The sequence below is a fragment of the Bombus vancouverensis genome, chromosome 8, assembly GCF_051014615.1.
Source record: "Bombus vancouverensis nearcticus chromosome 8, iyBomVanc1_principal, whole genome shotgun sequence".
Taxonomy (NCBI): Eukaryota; Metazoa; Arthropoda; class Insecta; order Hymenoptera; family Apidae; genus Bombus; species Bombus vancouverensis.
The window spans coordinates 9,988,394-10,008,081 of NC_134918.1; the positions used below are offsets into that span (position 1 = coordinate 9,988,394).

At 35.1% G+C, this 19,688-nt stretch overlaps 1 protein-coding gene across 5 annotated transcripts in view; it reads right to left on the bottom strand.

The window, feature by feature from the left end:
• The window catches only part of LOC117162679 (serine/threonine-protein phosphatase 2B catalytic subunit 2), a 232,535-nt gene that overhangs the window by 33,952 nt on the left and 178,895 nt on the right, over positions 1-19,688 (bottom strand). For all 5 annotated transcript variants that reach the window (XM_076620755.1, XM_076620754.1, XM_076620757.1 and 2 more), the window contains exons 6-9: positions 14,059-14,198; positions 3,883-4,054; positions 3,624-3,750; positions 3,096-3,176 (exon numbers count right to left, since the gene is read on the bottom strand). In XM_076620755.1, coding sequence (XP_076476870.1) covers positions 3,096-3,176; positions 3,624-3,750; positions 3,883-4,054; positions 14,059-14,198 — 520 coding nt within the window. The remainder of the gene's footprint in view (positions 1-3,095; positions 3,177-3,623; positions 3,751-3,882; positions 4,055-14,058; positions 14,199-19,688) is intronic.

Consider the following 19,688-nt stretch of genomic DNA (forward strand, 5'->3'; position numbering starts at 1 on the left):
TGACAACGACGATAATTTAGATTGTGTGCCATTGAAGTAACGTAAAATATATTTATATTTAATCGAAGGAGTGAAAACAAAGGATAGATAAATATATGTAAAGACAAATAAGAAAGATATATATATGTATATATATAGAGAGAGAGGATTAGAAAGAAGATACAAAAAAAGAGAGCTAGAAAAAATGTAGAAAAGATCTGTCGTACCTTGATGCGAGAAGATGTGTTACGAACCGCGAAACATGGATAGAGAAAGATGTAACAGTTGAAAATGAAGAATTCGTACGTAGAAAATGCGCATTTATGATTCGATCGAAGGAGAAAGATACGAAAAAAGGAAAAAAAAAGACAAATGAAAAATGAAAAACCGTAGAAATCGCAAAGTATACGTTTCTCACGGAAGTGTGTAAATTTCGTGTATACTTTTCTAGAGAACCAAAAACAAAAGTTTCTCGTTTCTAAATCTTCTTTCCGTTTCTTCGATTACTCTGAAATTTTCGCTCCTTTTTCACGTCTGCGTGATATTTCTTGCTCCTTTACCCTCTGTTCCTCGATAAAAGGAGAAAAAGAGGAACCGAAAGAACGTACAAACACGAAAGGAAAATATGTATATATATACACACACACGTATATCTATATGATATATGTATATACGTATATAAACGAAGTAAGGGAAAAGAAGAATAGAAAAGACGAAAAAAGAAAATGGTGAGGGGTAGAACAGAAATAGAATCCAATAGTAACAAGAAAACAGATAAGGAGTGAGAAAGAGAGAGAGAGAGAGAGAAATAAATTTCGACACACCGAAACTATCTAATGGAAAAAGAACAATATATATAGCTAAAAAAATCAATGATCAAATATATAATGAAGCTCTTAATAATGTGACGATTAGAAGAGTCGAGTGGCGCTTCTTACCATCTGTCCGTGCAGCGGGTGAAAATGGAAACAGAAAGAAAATTCAAAATCTTCCTTTGAAAGTCGAGACTCGCAGGATATGGGACGTTCTTTTTCTTTTTACGATATTCGACTTTTTTTAAATCTTGCTTATCTCTATGAAATCTTTCTTTCGTGTTTATATCTTAATTTCACGATAATTAACATGTTATATATATAACATGTTAATTAATTTTTTGGGGGTGATAGAAAGGGTGAAAAGGGGGATCATAAGGGGAATATTTCTACAACAGACTATCGAAGTTCGCCCTGACGATTTATCTCGTCGTGGTAATGTTACCGCGCGCGATTTTCCTTTCGTTCGATCGTTGTTTCGATCGTTCGTTCCTTGAAACTATTTGTTCTCGTTTTTCTTTCTTTTCATTGTTACTTGTTTTTTTCTTTTTTCGTGAAGCACATTTTGTTTTTCAAAGATGAAATTTTTTGAGAAAGAAAATATAGGTGCGGCCGTGGCTGAGTGGTTACGGTAGAACGAAAGATTGTGATTCGAGTAAAATCGAGAAGAAATAATTCGGAAGTATTATATATATATATATATATAGTATGGAGTGGGTGCAGCTTTTTCGTCTGCAATTCATTTTTCCTTTTCTGCGATTGGCGGATCGAGGCGTGGCGGCAAAGCTTAATTAAAAAACGTTCAGATTCTGACACAAGATAGCCTTTTTACAAGAAGTAAAAGCTTTCGAAGACAATAAAGAAAATTGTTACACTGAGTTGTCTTGTAAAAGTTCGAAATCTGTTTTCGTTTATTTTTAAAGAAACATCGAGACGCGATGATATACTTTCAAATTTTATTTTCTACTATACGAATGATTCAGAAGTCTTGCTGATCAACTCCAGAAATTGCAATGGAGTCTGTATAATATCAGCTTCAGCTAAACGAATTTATGGAAGTGATTTTTGAAACTGATGTTGAATACCAATCATGTACCTAGGCAACGAAATTGAAAATTAAAAAAAAAAAGAACGAGAATTAAGTTGATCAGTTCGTCTTCTGAGAGGTTCATATTTTAAAAAACTATTTGTATGTTTTTAAGACAACTCAACGACGAGAAGGATATGATTCGATAATAAGAAACGTGTCGAATTTTTAAAGAGTTTTGTTCCTCACGTCGATTAACGAGGAACATTTTTTATTACAAAACTTTGCCCTTTCTTTGTCACTTAAAGGTACTGTATATTATTTCATATAATAGAAAAAATTTATAATTAAGATAGATAAAAAATTTAACATTCATCAGAAGCGAAATAAAAGTGAACAGCACTCGAAGAATATCCCTCGTAAGCGAAGTGCGGATCGAAGCTGGATCGAAAAAAGTGTGAATAAAATAGATTGAAAAACGTGAAGATAACTCTTGTTTTTTTAAATTCTTTGCGGTCACGCGATCGATCTTCCATTCGGTTGAACGCGACGATTCCCCTATTTCCCTCTCAAAAAAAAAAAAAAAAAAAAGAGGAATAAAAGATCAAGGGAACCACGCGTCACTCTCGTTATCTCGCTATTGAGACTTTAACGCATGGTAAAGAGATGAATCCTCGCGTTCCCGAGCGTTCAACATGGCCTCTCTTAAATCGTGTCTAGAGCACGTTAGATTTCACCGATAAATAGTCGGAACTAAAAGTCTAAGCTAAAATCATTCTTTCTTTCAAGTTGTTGTTTCTTTGAATTAATTCAAAAACTAATGAGATAAAAAATGCATCAAAAAAGAAAAAGAAAAGAAAAAGAAAAATCGTAGAAGCATATTTTTCTACAATTCTTATTTTGTAATAACGATATTAAAAAAAAAGAACAATAATAATATTGAAGATAACACTTCTTGCTTTTTTAATAGAAAGATAATATCTTTTGCGTATTTTTCTTAACAAAAATAGGGGGAAAAATACGGCAATGGGAATTGGAAACATAAACATTCCCCTCAATCGGTTAATCGTTCAAGCATCAAACGTGCCGCACAAATGGGATCACTCTGATCACGATGTAAGAGGGACCAGTGGATATCGATTTGAAAGAAATAAGAAGAAGAATATTTATATAAATATGTAAAGGTAAATAGATAGAGAGAGAAAGAAGAATCTCTGCAAGAAACGTGGTCGTATTAAAAGAAGAACGGGGGCGAGCAATGTGATAGTGGACATTACCTTCTTCGAGCCCGTCGTCTCCGTCGCTCATGAGCTCGTCGTCCGAGCAGATGCTCAACACGTTCACCAACATCTCTGTGACTGTGAAATTGAGAGACAAAGCGCGGAATAATTAATTGCGACAGTTCAATTGATTAAATTATATACGATAATTATATACTAAAATATATTATAAAATTTGAAAAGTTTCTTTGAAAATGATCATTTTTTACAAGGCGAATGAAACTACGTATAATAATTAAACGACATATTAATCAAATACTATATGTTATATGGATTATTTAATTTTTTAATACGAATACCAGAAAATTAATCTTAATTACGGAGAATTAGTCGTGTAATTAATATTCTTAATAATTGATATATCATATTAGATTATTATTTAATTTTATTAAATATATGCGTTAAATATTCTCACTGTGGAGAATTAGCTATAATGAGGCATAATAAGCATTGCTCAAGTATAATTGGCATTTGGTATGGATAATTATTTAATTTTCTGATATACATGCAAAATCATTCACTTACCTTTTTCACCTACAAATGGCAAAGACCACGTGAAAACGTCCATGAAATTGGGCAACCAATAGGGATGCGGTGAACAATTGAACTGCCTGATGTTCATCACGTTGTTCTCGTATTTCAGTACAGCTGCCTGCAATTGTAAACAAGAAAAATTTATTTTTAAATGTTATACAAAATAAATTCTCCAAGAAATACTCTACGGTCAACTGTACAATTTTCTTTTTTTTTTTTTTATAGAATTTTCAAGTAGTCGACGTCTCACCTTGTTGTTGTAAACGTCGAGGTAGTTGGGCGCGCTGAAGATGGTGATTAGCGACGGGAAACCCGTCGTCTGAGATTTGCGGTACATGCGATAGCCCGCATCCTGAGCCTCGTGCGCCCTTATGATGCTGAGCAGGTTGTTGTTTTGCAGAAAATCGCAGCACGCTGCGTAACTGTGACAACAAACAAACAAATTAATTCACTTTGTATCTCGAGAAATATGTGAAAATTGTTCTCTTATCTTGCGAAATACAAAATTTCTTTTTACATTCACACATACATACACACACAAAGCGATAGAATTCAGAATTCAATTCGCGCAATCGTTGTAGAACACATCGAATCTACCAGAGATTCGACTCAATAGAAATCTTTTCTCTCGTATTGTTTCCTCAAATCGTATTGTTTTCCGAAATCAAATTTTCCTTTTACATGCAATATTTTCCTTCACAGCGACAGAATTCAAAAAACAAAAATGGGAAATGTCTATAGAATATGTTAAATTTATCAAAAATTCAACTCGATAGAAATGTTTCCTGCTGTTTGCCAAATTCTCCAGGTACAAAACTCCTCTTTACGATCGGCTATAGAATTTCGAAGAAAATCGCGAAAAATATGAATTGTATTGAATATAAAATGTAAGATTTATTCTCTATTTATCTTTCATGGTCCTCCTTCCCCTCCGAGATAGCCTTCCAGTTACATTTCTCTTTGGTTTATCCTTACGGTCTACTTTTCCAACAATCAAGTTTATCATCTCTCGTACTTAACATTTAGACTTAAAATCTACAACTTAAACTTAACATAAGAATGTACGTACCTCTTATAAGTCTTATTCTCTATGCGTTTGCTACTTATATTCTCGCAGCGCTTAAATTTCGATAATGTACAAATCCAAACAGATGATAAAAGATAAAATATGAAATTTAAAAAATATAAAATATAAAACTACAAAAAGTGATATGATATAACATGATATTTATATGTTGCAAAATCTGTCAAAAATTCTTCCTCCTCATTGTTCGCAATGAAAATTTCTTTTCGTAAACAAAAGGCGATAAAATTTCGAAAAAGATCGCGATATGATCCTGTTTTATTTATCGATTGCTTGGAATAGTTTATAGAACGACCAAAGGTACTCATGACAATAGATCTTCAAATTATCCGAATTTCATGCATCGAAACTAAATTTGTATTAACATCGAATTAAGTGAACCGCTGATGATTGAATCCACTTAACTGAACACGAATTCCTATTATTTGATCGAGAAGCCATAGGTTATTGGGAGAATCAGTGATTTTCTATTATATGAACTGCAGACATATGAATTCTTTCTCCGATCACGTAAATGGAATTCTATTTAGGTTGATTTCAAGTGAGAGTGGTAGAAAAAGGTTCTACATATTTATGAAGGTGGTGAAAGTAACAGGGGAAAGAAAAGGAGAAAATAAAATTCTCCCTCTAAAGTTTTTTTTAGTTTGGTCGATGCACAGGCTGGCCGACGTGTAAAAGCTGTAAATTATGAAGATTTGCATATTTCACATTTTTGTTACTATAGAGTTACCAACATAATATCATAATTACTATTTTAATCTTTTCCAGTTCTACTGGTTCCATTCCTTCTACCATTTAATACATAAAATGGATTCCTTTGTATCAAAGCTTAATTTGATAGAAATACACTCAACAAGATGTTTGAACATTTACAAAACTTCTACGTCCATATTCTACATGTTATGTAGAACATTCAGAAATTTCATTAGCACTGTAGCAAAATAGGTTGATGAAATTTAAAACCTGACCCTAAACCTAATCAATCTGAAAAATATATATAGATATTACAACATATTTATTGCAATACTTATTAAAGAATCAGGAAGTACATATTACAGGCAGCTGAAGCATGTAACAAGTGTTACGTATAATCCTACAGAATATTGAAATTTATTAATATAATAAATTATCGACTGTTTAAATACTTTTGTTATCTTTGCTATGCCAAATATCTTATAATTTCTTTGTATACGAGTATTTCCAATCTCGTTCCAAATTTTACAAATATTTTTTATCTACATCTAGATCATGTTCGTACGTAGATCGTACGAAGCATGTTCACATATTCACGTATTCATATTTTTATTTACATATACGAATATTTTCAAATTTGTTCCAAACTTTCCCAATACAATCATGATGGCCAAGTCTCGTAATAATGCGAATGAAATTTCAGAAGGTTTCCTGCAACACGCGCAATTTCTAAGCCCCCGTGTACGCTCTAGTAAATATTTAACCTATTGAACATAAATTAACTACGATAAGATGTTGAATATGGCTGGCCAGGGCAAAGGGGCTTTTCAGAGGCACGCGATAATTGCAAAAAATGCAAATTACACCGAGCGTTAAAAGAGAGAATAATATTCGAGGCAAGAATAATAGTAAATTTCCATTAACGACACGGTTAAAGAGGAAGTTCGGTAGGACGAAGAAGGGTGATGAAAAATTGCTCGCAACTCTTGCGATATAAAATAGGCAAGCACGCTTCGTTGCGATGATAATATTCGCGGGATTCCTTACTGAATACAACACGAACAGTACGATGGTAATCCCGTAATGGCCGTGGCGCTATAAAGAAATCGTTCGAGATGGCTGGTGCACCTCCGCGTCGTCGTAGGATCTCGAAAGGCAGACTCGTAAAAAGCTCGCGTGTGAACCGTCTATCCTACTTCTTCTCCCCGTTCTATTTCACCCTTGTAAACGCAGTGACCTTCATTCGTTCGTACGGGTCACGTGAAATGCGTGACAACCTTTTCGATTACCTTGCCTCGCTAATTAGCCGGTTTATGGCCGAGTTTCTCTGAAGATTACCGAATTATGTTAAACAGTATGTACAGAACTTAAATTTCTGCTTCAAGGTCATTGCATTATCGGCTATAGAATTTGCTCAAAAGTTGGAAAAAGTTGCGCGATCGTTAAAAGATTGTTTAACTTACTGAAGAGTCCGTACTAGCAGATCTTGGACGAAACACTCACTTTCTCTCTTCCCCATTGTGTCTAAGGTATAGGTCTGTTAGGCGAGCCTTACTAAAAGATTGTTTAATTCGATGTTTCATATGTAACAAAGAGGATATAAATTACAAATATATAATATGAAGAATTTGATGAAAAAAGGTATCAGGTGAAGTTTACGAAATTTATCAAAATGTCAAGTATCAAATCAGTCAAAGTATCAAATTTGGTTTACCATTTACCAAATTTGTCAATACTTACTGCAATAGTAAACATTTATTACAGACTCGAGGTTGCTAAAAGTTGGACATTTTCAAAATCTTCAAAATCTAAATTTTAAACGTGAACGTTCCTATTCATTTTTATTAATTTAAACTCTTCGTATCGTTCGTAGATGCAAAATTGTAGGAAACCATAGCTATTTTGGCTGAGTAGAAAGCTGGTAGAATTGAGACTACACAAAGCCTGTGGCGACTTTACAAAAACGTCGCGAACCAGTTGAAATATAATTTATATCGATCGAAATTCGACGAAATCGAGTACAGAGAGAATTACACGGGTGCAACAGCCTCGTATCCAATAGGAAAGCACGACAGCTTTTCGACGAGCGCGAACTATCTGTCGACTGTCAGATTCGATGGAATTGTGTCATGGGCAAAATATTGCGCGTTTTATCGCCAGTCTATGACACGATGATTTATCGTGGCACACCGTTTACACCGAAAACGCATTTAATTTTAGCGGAAATTCTAGAGTCAGCTTTTACGGTCGCTTCCATTGCCAAAACTATTGTTGGTCCGTTGTAAAACCTCGAACGAGGGTTTCTTGCGTTTCGCATTAGAGCGACGAGAATGCAGAAGCTGACCTAACGATGTGGAAGTCCTACTTTTTATTTTCTTATGATTCTATATTTATCCTAATATATATTTCTCTATTCATTTTTATACATACTCTTATATTTATTATGTTCATTATCCGAACCTACTTAAAAAAAAGGAAAAGAAAAGACGAAGATTAGATTAGCGTTGGGTGTTTTCCCTTTCGATTTTCTACAAAATTCATTCAAAATATCCCATTTTCAAGAATCGAGTCTCGAAAGAAGAAGAACCGGAGACGAACAGAAATTTGCCAGAGAAAATGAAAATATTGCTTAACACTAGGAGAGGTCTGCCCTTCGAAATTTTCTAAAAATTCATCAACAATTTCCTGTTTTCAAAAATTCAATAGCGAAAGAAGAACCGAGAAAGAGCGAAGACATTGTCTGAGGGTAGAAGTCTTCCCTTTCAAATTTTTATAAAATTTATCCAAAATTTCCTATTTCAACGTCATCAAAAGACTTCTCTGTTGAACCAGAAACGAATAAAAAATCGTCGGAAGAAATGAAAAAAAAAACCATCCAACAACAGCAGACCATTTCTCAAAATTTCTCAGAAATGTCCTAGACCTCAAAAACAGACTAACGATTCGAAACATTGGAATTATTTAAACGAAACTCAAAGTAGATTAGTACGACAGCATCGCGCCATCGACGGATCCACGTACGTGAAATTGGTTCGAAGGTTGGCCGGAAGTACGGTGCAAGGGAGGCTTAAAACATTCTCGACAATTTTACTGGGGTTTGCTGCAAGCCGCACGCGAGGCAGCACGCGAAATTTCACGATAACTCCTTCTCTCTTCTTCTCGTCGTCTTTGTCCGACTTTTTCCCTCTCGCACACTCGCCCCTCTCGCGGCGGAGTAATTTTATCCGGCGATCGAGCACGATAACAGAGGCACGGGCCAAGAGCGTTTATAAATTATAATGCGGCCGATAAATCGTCAGCATCTGACGGGGGTCATCTCGCGAATCGATCGTCCACGCTCGCGCGAGCGATCCGGGGCGGAAAGAGAGAAACGGATCGCGGACGAATCAATTAGTTAATAAGCTTGATCGAGCGCGTTAACACATTGTTGACCGGTCACGGGTGAACTCGTGTCTCTCGTGCATAAAGTTGAGTTGTTCGATTTTATATAAAATAGCACGCGTTAGTTTTTTTGCGTAAAATAGCCGGTCAACGATGTGTTAATATGTTTTACTCTGGCGCGTTGTACGGATAATTCCTGGTATTTATATTGTTGTTGTCGTCGTCAGTTTGTATTTCTTTTTAAGTAAATTTATCATTATGAATATGGATGACGATTCGAGGATCGATGTACACGGAATTAAACGGGATTAACATTCGAAATTATTCAATTTTCGTTGCTATAGCTGTGCGTAATCTCTCTATCAGTGCACTGGGACATTGTATATTTTTGTTTCAAATGTAAATGGGATTACAGAGAAAATCATTGAGTGTAAGTTGATAAAGCAATTTTGTTAAAGTAACTGCTATATTATCCGCACTGAACATTTCATAAATATTAATAATGATATTATTGAACAGAAATGTACACTCTCTTCTCCAATTTTTATATCAGAGTCATCGAGTGAAAATTTAGAAGTCTCATTTATTTTTAGTTAGCGAACTTGTCAATGACCATACAATGGTAATTATTCGTACTATTTACCTTCAATTGCTTATTTTATATTTTCATCGCAAGCAGTAGTTTCGTTTTTTAAGATAATCCAAAAAATGATAAACAGCAAAGAGTATTTCAATTTGTTAGAAGTAGTAAAAATAAAAGTCTACTTTACTCGTAGTTCTAACGTTTCAATTCAGCTATTTTTCAAGCAGAAATTATGCAAGATCGAAGATCATAGTTGAAGTTGGAAATAAATTTCGTGAATGGCGAGATTAGGAAAGAAAAAGGAATTGTTAAAAATCTTTGGCAATTATATGTGGAAACGAATGTCACGAAGCAGTGGCTTTTAGCGCGATAACTATCCCACAGGGCCATCAGCTTCCGGCGAATGTGCAATTTGTATGAAACGACGCGCTCGTAGTTTTAATGGTGAACAACGATTCAGTGCTCTCATAAATCCGCTCGTATCGCCCATAATTAATGACGCATCGCGGTACCTGAAATAATGAGCTATGTAGAATCCATCATAAAACCCTGTGTGACTTGAATTTCGATATTAAACCAAAATAGGCAAAATAGGCAAAATATAACAGAAAAATGTTATACCTTTGATAATTTAATTACGAATATTATTTTCACGAATTAATATGAGATTTATAGGAATATGAATATGAAATCATATGGTTATTTTTCATCATCATACCTAATTGGAATTGATTTTTCACAAGTGAAACTAATGAATTTCACATTTGATAAATATTCGATTTTAACATTTGCGTAATTAGCGTAATTAGTATCTGAACGTTCAAAGAGCGAATGACTTATTTCTATAAAGATATTTAGCGCGAATAACTGTAAATGCGTAACTTCTTTACTTTTATAATTTATGCAGTTAATCAGTGTGACTTTTCAGTGGTTTAATTGGTCACTGCGGTCGTTGTGAACGGTGCTTAAAGGTAGTTTGCGGCCTTGCCTTTACCTTGGCTCGAACGTTTCTCGCGGCCCTTGGCCACGTCAGTTATAGGAGCGCGAAAAAGGTCAGTCGACTGACGTCTAGCGCTTAATTTGTTTACACGAACACACCGGTCGTGTTCAACGTAGACGCCAGCGATGCTGGCTGTCGTAACAGCATTCGGAACGCTGTTAACCATGTCCGGATTCGGAGAAATCTTCTGGAAAATAATTTTCTTAAACTAACTTCCTAAAAAGGAAGAAAAAAAGGGAGAAATTCCATAAAGATCTTCAAACCTTAAACCATAAAACCTCAAACCATAAAAATCTTCAATTAATTTTAATCCAAAATCGTACATAGTGTCTCGGAACATCCAAAGTCTCGATACACCCAAAAATTCACGAAAATGTCACTTAACAAGTAAACCATTCAGCAACCACGTTAAAATCATTGAAAGAACTAGACAAAAGCGACGATGTTACGAACACTACTTTCTTAAATTTATTTAAAAATCTATTATCACGTACGTATGTCTTCCGAAGATAAATGTACATATGAAGGTATCTACGATAAGTGTCAAAAGCGAGTATGCACCTTAAAGACCCGAAATTCATGCAGCAACTCTTACACATATGTTGCATAAATTGCAAATTGATTGAAAAGATATAAAATATGTGGGAATTGTTATTTTTGAATCTCACTGTATGCAATAAAACTATGAAACTCATAAGAAATAAAATCAGCCAGTTTGACACTTGAGAGAGAGAGAGAGAGAGAGAGAGAGAGACAAAGTGAGAGAGAGAGAGAGAGAGTCAAATTTGTCCAGCCAGATCGTATTGTATAATTTAGTATGTGCGTCGGGTGGCCGATATTTTCGAACGAACGAGCAATATTATTTTCGAATGTACGTCGATAGATGGTGGTTTGCCCAGAAATTCGCGTCAATTATGTACTTTATCGAGGACGCCAATGTAGAACAGTGGATGGCTTTCAGTAGAACGAGTCGACGCATGGTCAGACAACCGGCTGGGATTTCGCGACTAAAGCAACTTTGTGTGCCGCGAACGAATTTAAACGAAACACAATTGCCCTTCATTAGCCAGGCTAATTGCCGGCGGAGACCGAACGTGCCCTAGTTAAATCGTAGTTCGTAAACAACGCTAATCAGTCGTCGTGTAATTATTGGAGCTTCGATGGAAAGGCACGCGTTTGGCCAGGCCGACTGGAAAATTCGTCATCGTGCTACTTGTGATTTTACCATCTACCACGAGATAAATAGTTTTTGAGTAAATATTCGCATTGAAGATTGAGTCGTTCAACGATTGTTTAAGTGAATAATGCTTATATGAAAATCATAATTTACGTACTAGATATTGGGTAATTAACACTAACCTTACCAGACACGGTCAAACGATTGGTTTGGAAATTTAAATTTAAAATTATACCTTCATAGTTATTTATTTTGTTCGTCTAACTTTATGTAAATTATTATATTAACCAAAATTGAGAAATTAGTGTTAACGAAGGAATATAGTAAGTAAATAACTTTCGTGTTAAATATAGGATAAAACTAGTGAGCGATTTATTAGAATATCTTGTTACTTGAACAATTAATTACCACGCAGTTAATACTAGTATCTTGGTCATTCATATTCATATTTGTAGCCAAGGTATTTTGGAAGCAAACACATTACAAAGTTGGATAGGCGTAGTTACAAAACAAATTATATGTCAAGGGTGTAATAGTTTGGTAAACACGTAGCTTTCAACATCATGGCGAAAATTCAATGAGAGGAGGTTACATCAGGAATTTCATTTAAGTCGAAATTCGAAGAGACACGTTCGATTGAAACGTCACGTCGCGTTCTGTTGTCCGCTCAAGCGTACATGCAGATATTCAGAATGGAAAAATTTAATAAAAATGTTATATTCTATGGTACATTCTACTTTCATGAACCGATCATTTGCAATATCTGCGAGTGTTATACTTTTGAAATTCCAAGTCGTCGTCCGAACTAACAGGAAAAGTAAAAATTAAAAGAATGAAACTTTTTAAATCGAATACTGCGGAAAAGTTAAATGTATTTTTTCGAAAGTTTTCAGAAACTTTCTACGAACTTTTAATTAAATCGCAAACAATGATTCGCAGTAATACGATAATATACGAGATTCGGAAGCGGAAATAAACGAGTAGGAAATCACAAGCACCACTCGCGATAAATTGTTCGACTCGGATACATCGATTTTTTTCCGCATGTTGTGGCAGAAAGAATTCCTGACACTTCTAAAAACTTCCATCGAGCTCGGTCAAAGGAACCGCCACTCAAATTTTATTTGATCGGTTTAACGATCAGTTAAAAAAAAAAAAAGTTGATACAGTATTGACGTTTACGGCAATTTATATCTCTATGAACCTAATTAGTACGTAATTTAAATATTACACGTAATTAGAGCGGAAATATTTATATAATTTGACATTTTTTCACATTGCAAATATTCTATATTTCCTTAGTATTTTTAAATATCATAGTGGAAATTTCTTTATTTGTTTAATATGTTTTTGCACCTTTAAATGGATAAAAATTCGCAGTTTAGTTATAATTAATAAAACACTATATTTCAGACCTCCTATATTTTTCATACACTGCGTGTTCTACGCATTTTCTTAGCTTTAAACGTTCCATAAATTCATAAATATCAACGGCTTGGTTACTAATTTCTTTGAAAAATATAGAAAATAAAGCAAGGTAAAATAAAAATGAAAATGTCGTCAGCCGACGAGGACGTTGACACGGAATTTGCTGTAAAGCCGACTCGTTTGGTGTTCCACGATCGCTTTCGAGTTCGCGACGAACAAACGGCTGGCTAATTATTCGCTGAATAGGATCAAGGGACGAGGGAAAGTGGAAGAGAAACGTGAAAGGCTGTGAGAGATTTTCCCAGGGACAGAAAAGCGACGGGAATGTTCTATAAGGGATGAAAAGAGCTAGGTTGTTTTTAACGTCGCCTAGCAAAGTCATAGTCTGACGTTTTATGGTTTTGAGAGATTAATGAAATAAAGTCGCGTAGCCAAAAAGCAAATTAAAAATTCGTTATTAAAAAATTCACGAAAAAGATACACCTAACAATGAATTGTACGATATGACCCAAGTTGTGAAAAATATATAAAATCATCTCTCAGTGGATCATTCTTTCCCCACTATTCTACGTAGAAAAGTAGATATTAATAGAAAAATATATACTCGTTATTTCTTCTTATACTTATTAATGTGTTGGTATTTGTTAATATAAAAATATATACTCATACTAATATATATGTACATTTCTACTCAAACAAGTAGAGTAAAAGAGCGATGAGAATAATATGGTGCTGGAAAAATATTTAGTCGAAATCGTTCATTATCCATTTGTTTTGTAAGATTTCTCGTTAATTACAACGAAAGGAAAGTAGATCATTTTATATGTTACTATACGCGTAAGGGTGAGATTATTTGTAAAGAAAATTATGTAATTACATAATCTATACTACTACATCATTACAATAACGTGAAAAAGTATCGTTCTAGAAAAATCGTAAACTTTCGTTCATCGTCAACTTTACCTTAAAATTTCTTTCTAGCTCTAACTAGAAAGCAGTGTATTATTTTGCATATTGCTATATTGTGTATTATATTTTAATATAATAATTAATCTACATGTAAAGTAGCCGTGTGTTTACCTGTAAAAGTATGAACAACCCCTAACGCTGTTGTGAGAGAAATGTTCGGCGTTCTTCTCGTTGCCGAAGTCCTCCAATGGATCCGACCAGAGCAGATCGCACATCGGCCCATACGCCGGCGGCTCTTTGAACCTGTCCAACTGAAACAGCAAAATCAACATCGATCGAATTAGTCGAAGGAACAGGTTTCTCTGATGCAGTCATCGTGTAAACGCGTCACGTGTCTAATTATCTAAACGCTCGAATGTAGCGAGGACTCGTTGCTCCAAGCTTCTAATTAACGCAGCTGTGTGTTTTGACATCGACATGCGTACCTCTACCATAATCATTTCTGATTAACTGCGGAAAATCATCGGATCCGATATCCCATTTCCCAACAGCTTTATCATATAACTAACTTAGAATCATGTAGCAAGGCGAAGATGTAAAAATAATTCGAGATTTGTTTGCCGGAAATATCGAGTTATAATATCAGTTGCTTGTCAATAATATTCTTCTTATACGTGGCCTAATAGAAATAAATGTACGAAATAAGACGAGAATAAGAAACGTTCGAATAAAATGATATCACGTTTTCAATTCAATGTGAATGTATAAATATGTTTTAGTTGTATGAATAATTTTGTTAGTTGGAGGAAAACTCCGAGAAAGAAACGTGTAATGCAACAGTTCTCTTGCATCGATCCATGAAATGCATAAAATTTACTCCACGGTATATCGATCGATATTATTTCATGTTATCTCGCGATATCCTCTTCCACCCCTAAACGTGTTATACGTGTTAAACGCCCAAACATTCAAGTTCTCATAGAAAATTCGATTTTTCTAATTAAGCAATAGTAATAATTTTATTAATTATTTAGTTTATTTATCCACCAATGGCGACAATATTAATTTTCCTGATTAAACGACAGATATTGAGAATTTCTCACGAACGCGCCAACATCCGCAGTCAACTCGAATAAACACAGTAACCATTTCTCTCTGGAAATCGATATGAAAACTACTGAATCGAGTTCCGATGACAAGGAACTCGACTATGAGGTTCGCGTGTCACTTAATTGCGCGTTATTTAATTTACTCGCGATCGAGGATTCGTTTAAAATACCCTGTGAAAGAGAAAAATGCAGAAGAGGAGGAGGAGGAGGAAGGAGAGTGGTTTACGCTCTCTCGATGGAGAAACTAGGTAGACGAGCCACTTATTTACTCGAAGGAGACACACACACACACACACACACGTATAAAAACACACACAGGCAGACAGCTAGGAGGAGAGCAGATTCGCTTCTGGAGTGGTGTTTCCGCGTCATAAAGCATTCACGAACTCTGGCCTAGATTTATTCCGGGCTTGTGTTGAACCGCTCGTTGGAATCAAAGAAAAATCAGAAAAATTCCAACCCGGTAACTTTTACCCTGCCTCTCGTTCGAACGGTTACCGAAAAAACCACGCAAAGACACATCTCACAGGAAGGGAAGAAAAATTTTTAAATATTTCAACGATATCAGTACGATATCGGACAGCTAACGCCCTATTTTTCCCATGTTTCGCTCTTCAACTTTCTATTATATTCGTGTTTCACTCTCTTGTGTGTTCTATCGAGCGTAAATATAACGAAAAGAGAAAAGGAAGAGATAGTTTGGAAAATATTGAGATTCAAATATTTGGAAATTAATGGAAAAAAGTTAATTTTAATGCAAGAGTTGATGGTTGCTTGACTAACTGGATGTTTACGAGACGAAACAAATTTAACAACAATTAGCGTTGCAAAGTTTCCATCGCGAAATAAGAAGAAGAAGAGTAGATAGAAATTGATGCAGAAAATGGCCGTCAATCAATTTCCACAGTCTCTAACTATAAAGCATCTGAAGACTCAAGTATCAGAAAATTAATAAAAATAATTGAATTTTGGTCGAAGATCTGAAGTTCCTTTGATTAATTATAAGATAAAATAAATTTAGCAGCAACTCTCATCGCGAAGTTTTCATCGTGAAATAAGAAGAAGAAAAGTAGATCAAAATTAATGTAGAAAATCCCCGTAAATCAATTTCCAAGCGTAAAATACAAAGTATTTAAAGATTCAAATATTTGGTGATTAATTAAAATATTAATTAAATTAATTAAAATATCTGAAGTTCCTTTGATTAATTAGAAGATAAAATAAATTTAACATCAACTTTCGTTGTAGACTTTCTTCCATCGCGAAATAAGAAACAAGAAAAGTAGATGAAAATTAATCTACAAAATCTCCATAAATCACTTTTCAATCTCAAAGTACGGAGCGTTTAAAGATACGAGCATCTGACAATGAATTCAAAGAATTTAATTTCGGTCGACGATTTGGCGTTCCTTTGGCCAATTACAGGGTAAAATAAACTTACCAACAATTTTCATCGCGAAGTTTTGCATCGTGAAATCAGAACAAGAAAGGTAGATGAAAATTAATGAACAAATTCTCAGCTATAAAATGCAAAGCATCTAAAGAAAATGAAAAAAAGCCCCTCAAAATTCGGTATATATCTTGCGATTACTTGTAAACTAACGTAAACTTGACAGCAAATAGAAACGAAAAGAAGAGGCTGGACGAACAGGAATCGCGCGTCGACCATTGGAAAGGGAAGTGGTTTACAGAGGCTCTCGGCGTCGAAACGTTTCCAATAATTATCCGGTCGTAATTACCCAACTACGAGAGCTGACTTAACGTTGACGTATCGACGTTGTCTCGGTGTTTATCGTGCAGCGGAGACCTCAGTCGTGGACTACAAGTTTTGATCATAATGGGTAACGCTAATTATGTTCAATGGCATTAGTTCTCAGCGCACAGTGGCTGGCTGCGTGTGCCTCACGCACATGGCTGCAAGTATGTATGTATATATATACACAATATATGTGTATGTATATGTGTATATACATACGTACACGAAGGAAACGAGAATACAGTTTACAGTGTAACGAGCAGTTCGCACCTAATAATAGCAAACGTAATATTACCGGCGTTATTACCCTTGCCAAAGTAGCTTCGTCGTTTTCGCCACTAAATCTGCTTTAACTTCGAAACGATCGAATTGGACGACGAAGTTGATTGCATTCCATTGGTATTGCCGGTGTAAATTGTCGCGTTTGTCCCTTTGGGAAAGGAAATTTCGACGGAGGATGGTAGATTATTGAAATTCACTGAGGTTGGGAAATTAAAAATCGGCAACCTGAATTGTTGTACTGTTTTCTTGGAAAGAGAAAATGCGACGGAGGATGGTGGGTTATTGAGATTATTATTAGGGTAGGGAAATTTCAAATCTGAAATTGCTGCGTTGTTCTGAATCAGAAACAGTTCTGAATCTGAAACAGTTGCAAGAGAAATTTTGCTTGTCGGTAAATAAAAAATTACGGTCATTGTGTTGGAAATAATGTATTATGTAAATTTAAGCGTTATTACTTTGGAGAGTAGAATCGAGGTGTATTATTAAATTATTAATGGTAGATCGTTGGAATTATTAACGTGGAAAGAATTTAACACTTGTAGAACTCCGGTAGTTTATAATTACGTTTGCATAATCTGGCGGTAGAAAGGTAACAAATTTCAATAATAAAAATATTCATAGTTTTTAAGTCGTTTCCTTTGTGTCACCTTATTTTACTTTCATTTTATTACAGTTAAATTCAATTAAATCCCATAAAGGGAAGTTTCTAATTTGCATGAAAAAATTTTTTAATTAAGAAGGAAGAGGTGTTTCCGCGTGCGCTTTAATGAAATAATAAGCGATTTTAAAAAGATAGCGCCAACCATGTTGGCGCGCGCCGCGTCTGACTAGACGCGTTCCCTTTTCACTTACTCCATCGTCACACGCGTACACGCTGTATTTGGAATTAAAGATCTAGTTTATCGATAATTAATTATGCCAATTTAATTATGTAATTAATAATCACCTTCTCGATAGCAGTAAGAAGATCATACGGATTATGCTGTCAAGAATACTGAAAGGTATGTTTTAAAATCATAAAAAATACTATAAAGGCGTGGTGAAAAAAGCTTGCAGCAATAAAAATATATGCCTGAAGAAAAGAATTATAAACGTAGAAAAACCGGGGGAAAATATCAAAAAAGTTGTTGCAGTAATTAAAATAGGGGAAAATGTTAAAAAAGGAGTTGCATTAATTAAAACAGGAAACGAGACAAAAAATAAAATGTAAGAGAATTAAAATAGAAATTGTGGCAATAAAGAACGTAGTATAAGAACACAAAGAGAGAACGGAAAAAAAGGTTGGAAGTAATAAAAAAATATACCAGCAATAAGTAATTGCTGGTAGTAAAGAAAAAGAGCAACATATGTCGCTACATGTATCGCACTAGTAAGGAAGATAACTGAAAGAAACGCTAAAAAATAGAATTGGAATAATAACAAGTAAGCGATAGAAAGAGAAAAGATGTGAGAAAGCAAGATATCAATTTGAAATAAGAGAACGCCGTATAGGTGTCTACTAAGAAGAAAGAAGAATAAAGATATACAAGGGCGCCACTAAAAAAAGAAAGTTGCAAGCGATATATCATAACTCTTCTCAACTTTCTGTCAGTTCGCACCAACATCATAAACTTCGACGTTCGATCGATCTTTACGGTTTTATTAAATTTCTCCCACCAGCTACGACTATACGGACTATACTCAACATAATCGTGCTAGTCTACCGCAAGCATATTGCACGTGACAACGTCCAAGTCACGTTAAGAAGTTCTATCCGGATGACTGCCAATTGGTACACCGTACAAAATATGTATAATCGTGTGTTGCGGTGGAATTTCTCGGTTAGCCGAACGAAATACGACGAAAAAGAGGCGGCGACACAACGGGCGAATCAGTGGCCAAAACATTTGCCATTGGGCAACGTTCCCGTATCGCGTTTTCTCATCCTCGAACTACAACCACGCGTACGACATCCGCAATTCTACTTTTACCTGGCAGCCAAGCCAACAATCGCGTATCATCTGTTGTAAATTTTCGTAGCGACAGCCGTCAGAAGCAATCAGCGATCGTAATACACGTGTACCGAATACATACATACGCGCTTCAGGTGATTTTGGTGGCGACGGAACAATTTCGGCATTTTTTATTACGTTCATTTTGCTCAACTAGAGATATTATGGCATGCCACTACTGTGATCAACTTATACGAAAGCTGCGAGGCAAAATCGCAAAATGTAAAATTTCAAATTGCTACTTCTGGGTATCGTTGGAAAATTTCGATAGTTTTGTGACTGGAGTGACACTCGACAGATGTGCTTCGATATATCAGGATTTTCTGGAAAATTAGTCCTTATAATGTTATACCGTGCTATGTATATTTAAACAAGGAAAATGGAACAAAGGATTTACAAATTGTTAAAATTATGTAATTAGTAAATTATTATTAAACTGTTTAGTCGATAGCTGAGATTTGTGAAACGAAAGAATCGTGAAAGGACATGCACGCGTTCGGTGGGATTGTCGACAGATAGAAGATAGAAAAAAGGAAGGTAATTTTGTAATAAACGAAGGTAATCCCTGGCGCGTGCACCATGATTGCTTGCAATTCCCACTTTTTTCCATCGCGAATGAAACGAAGGAAAAAAGATGAGAGGATCTGAAGAAGAGCGGTGTAC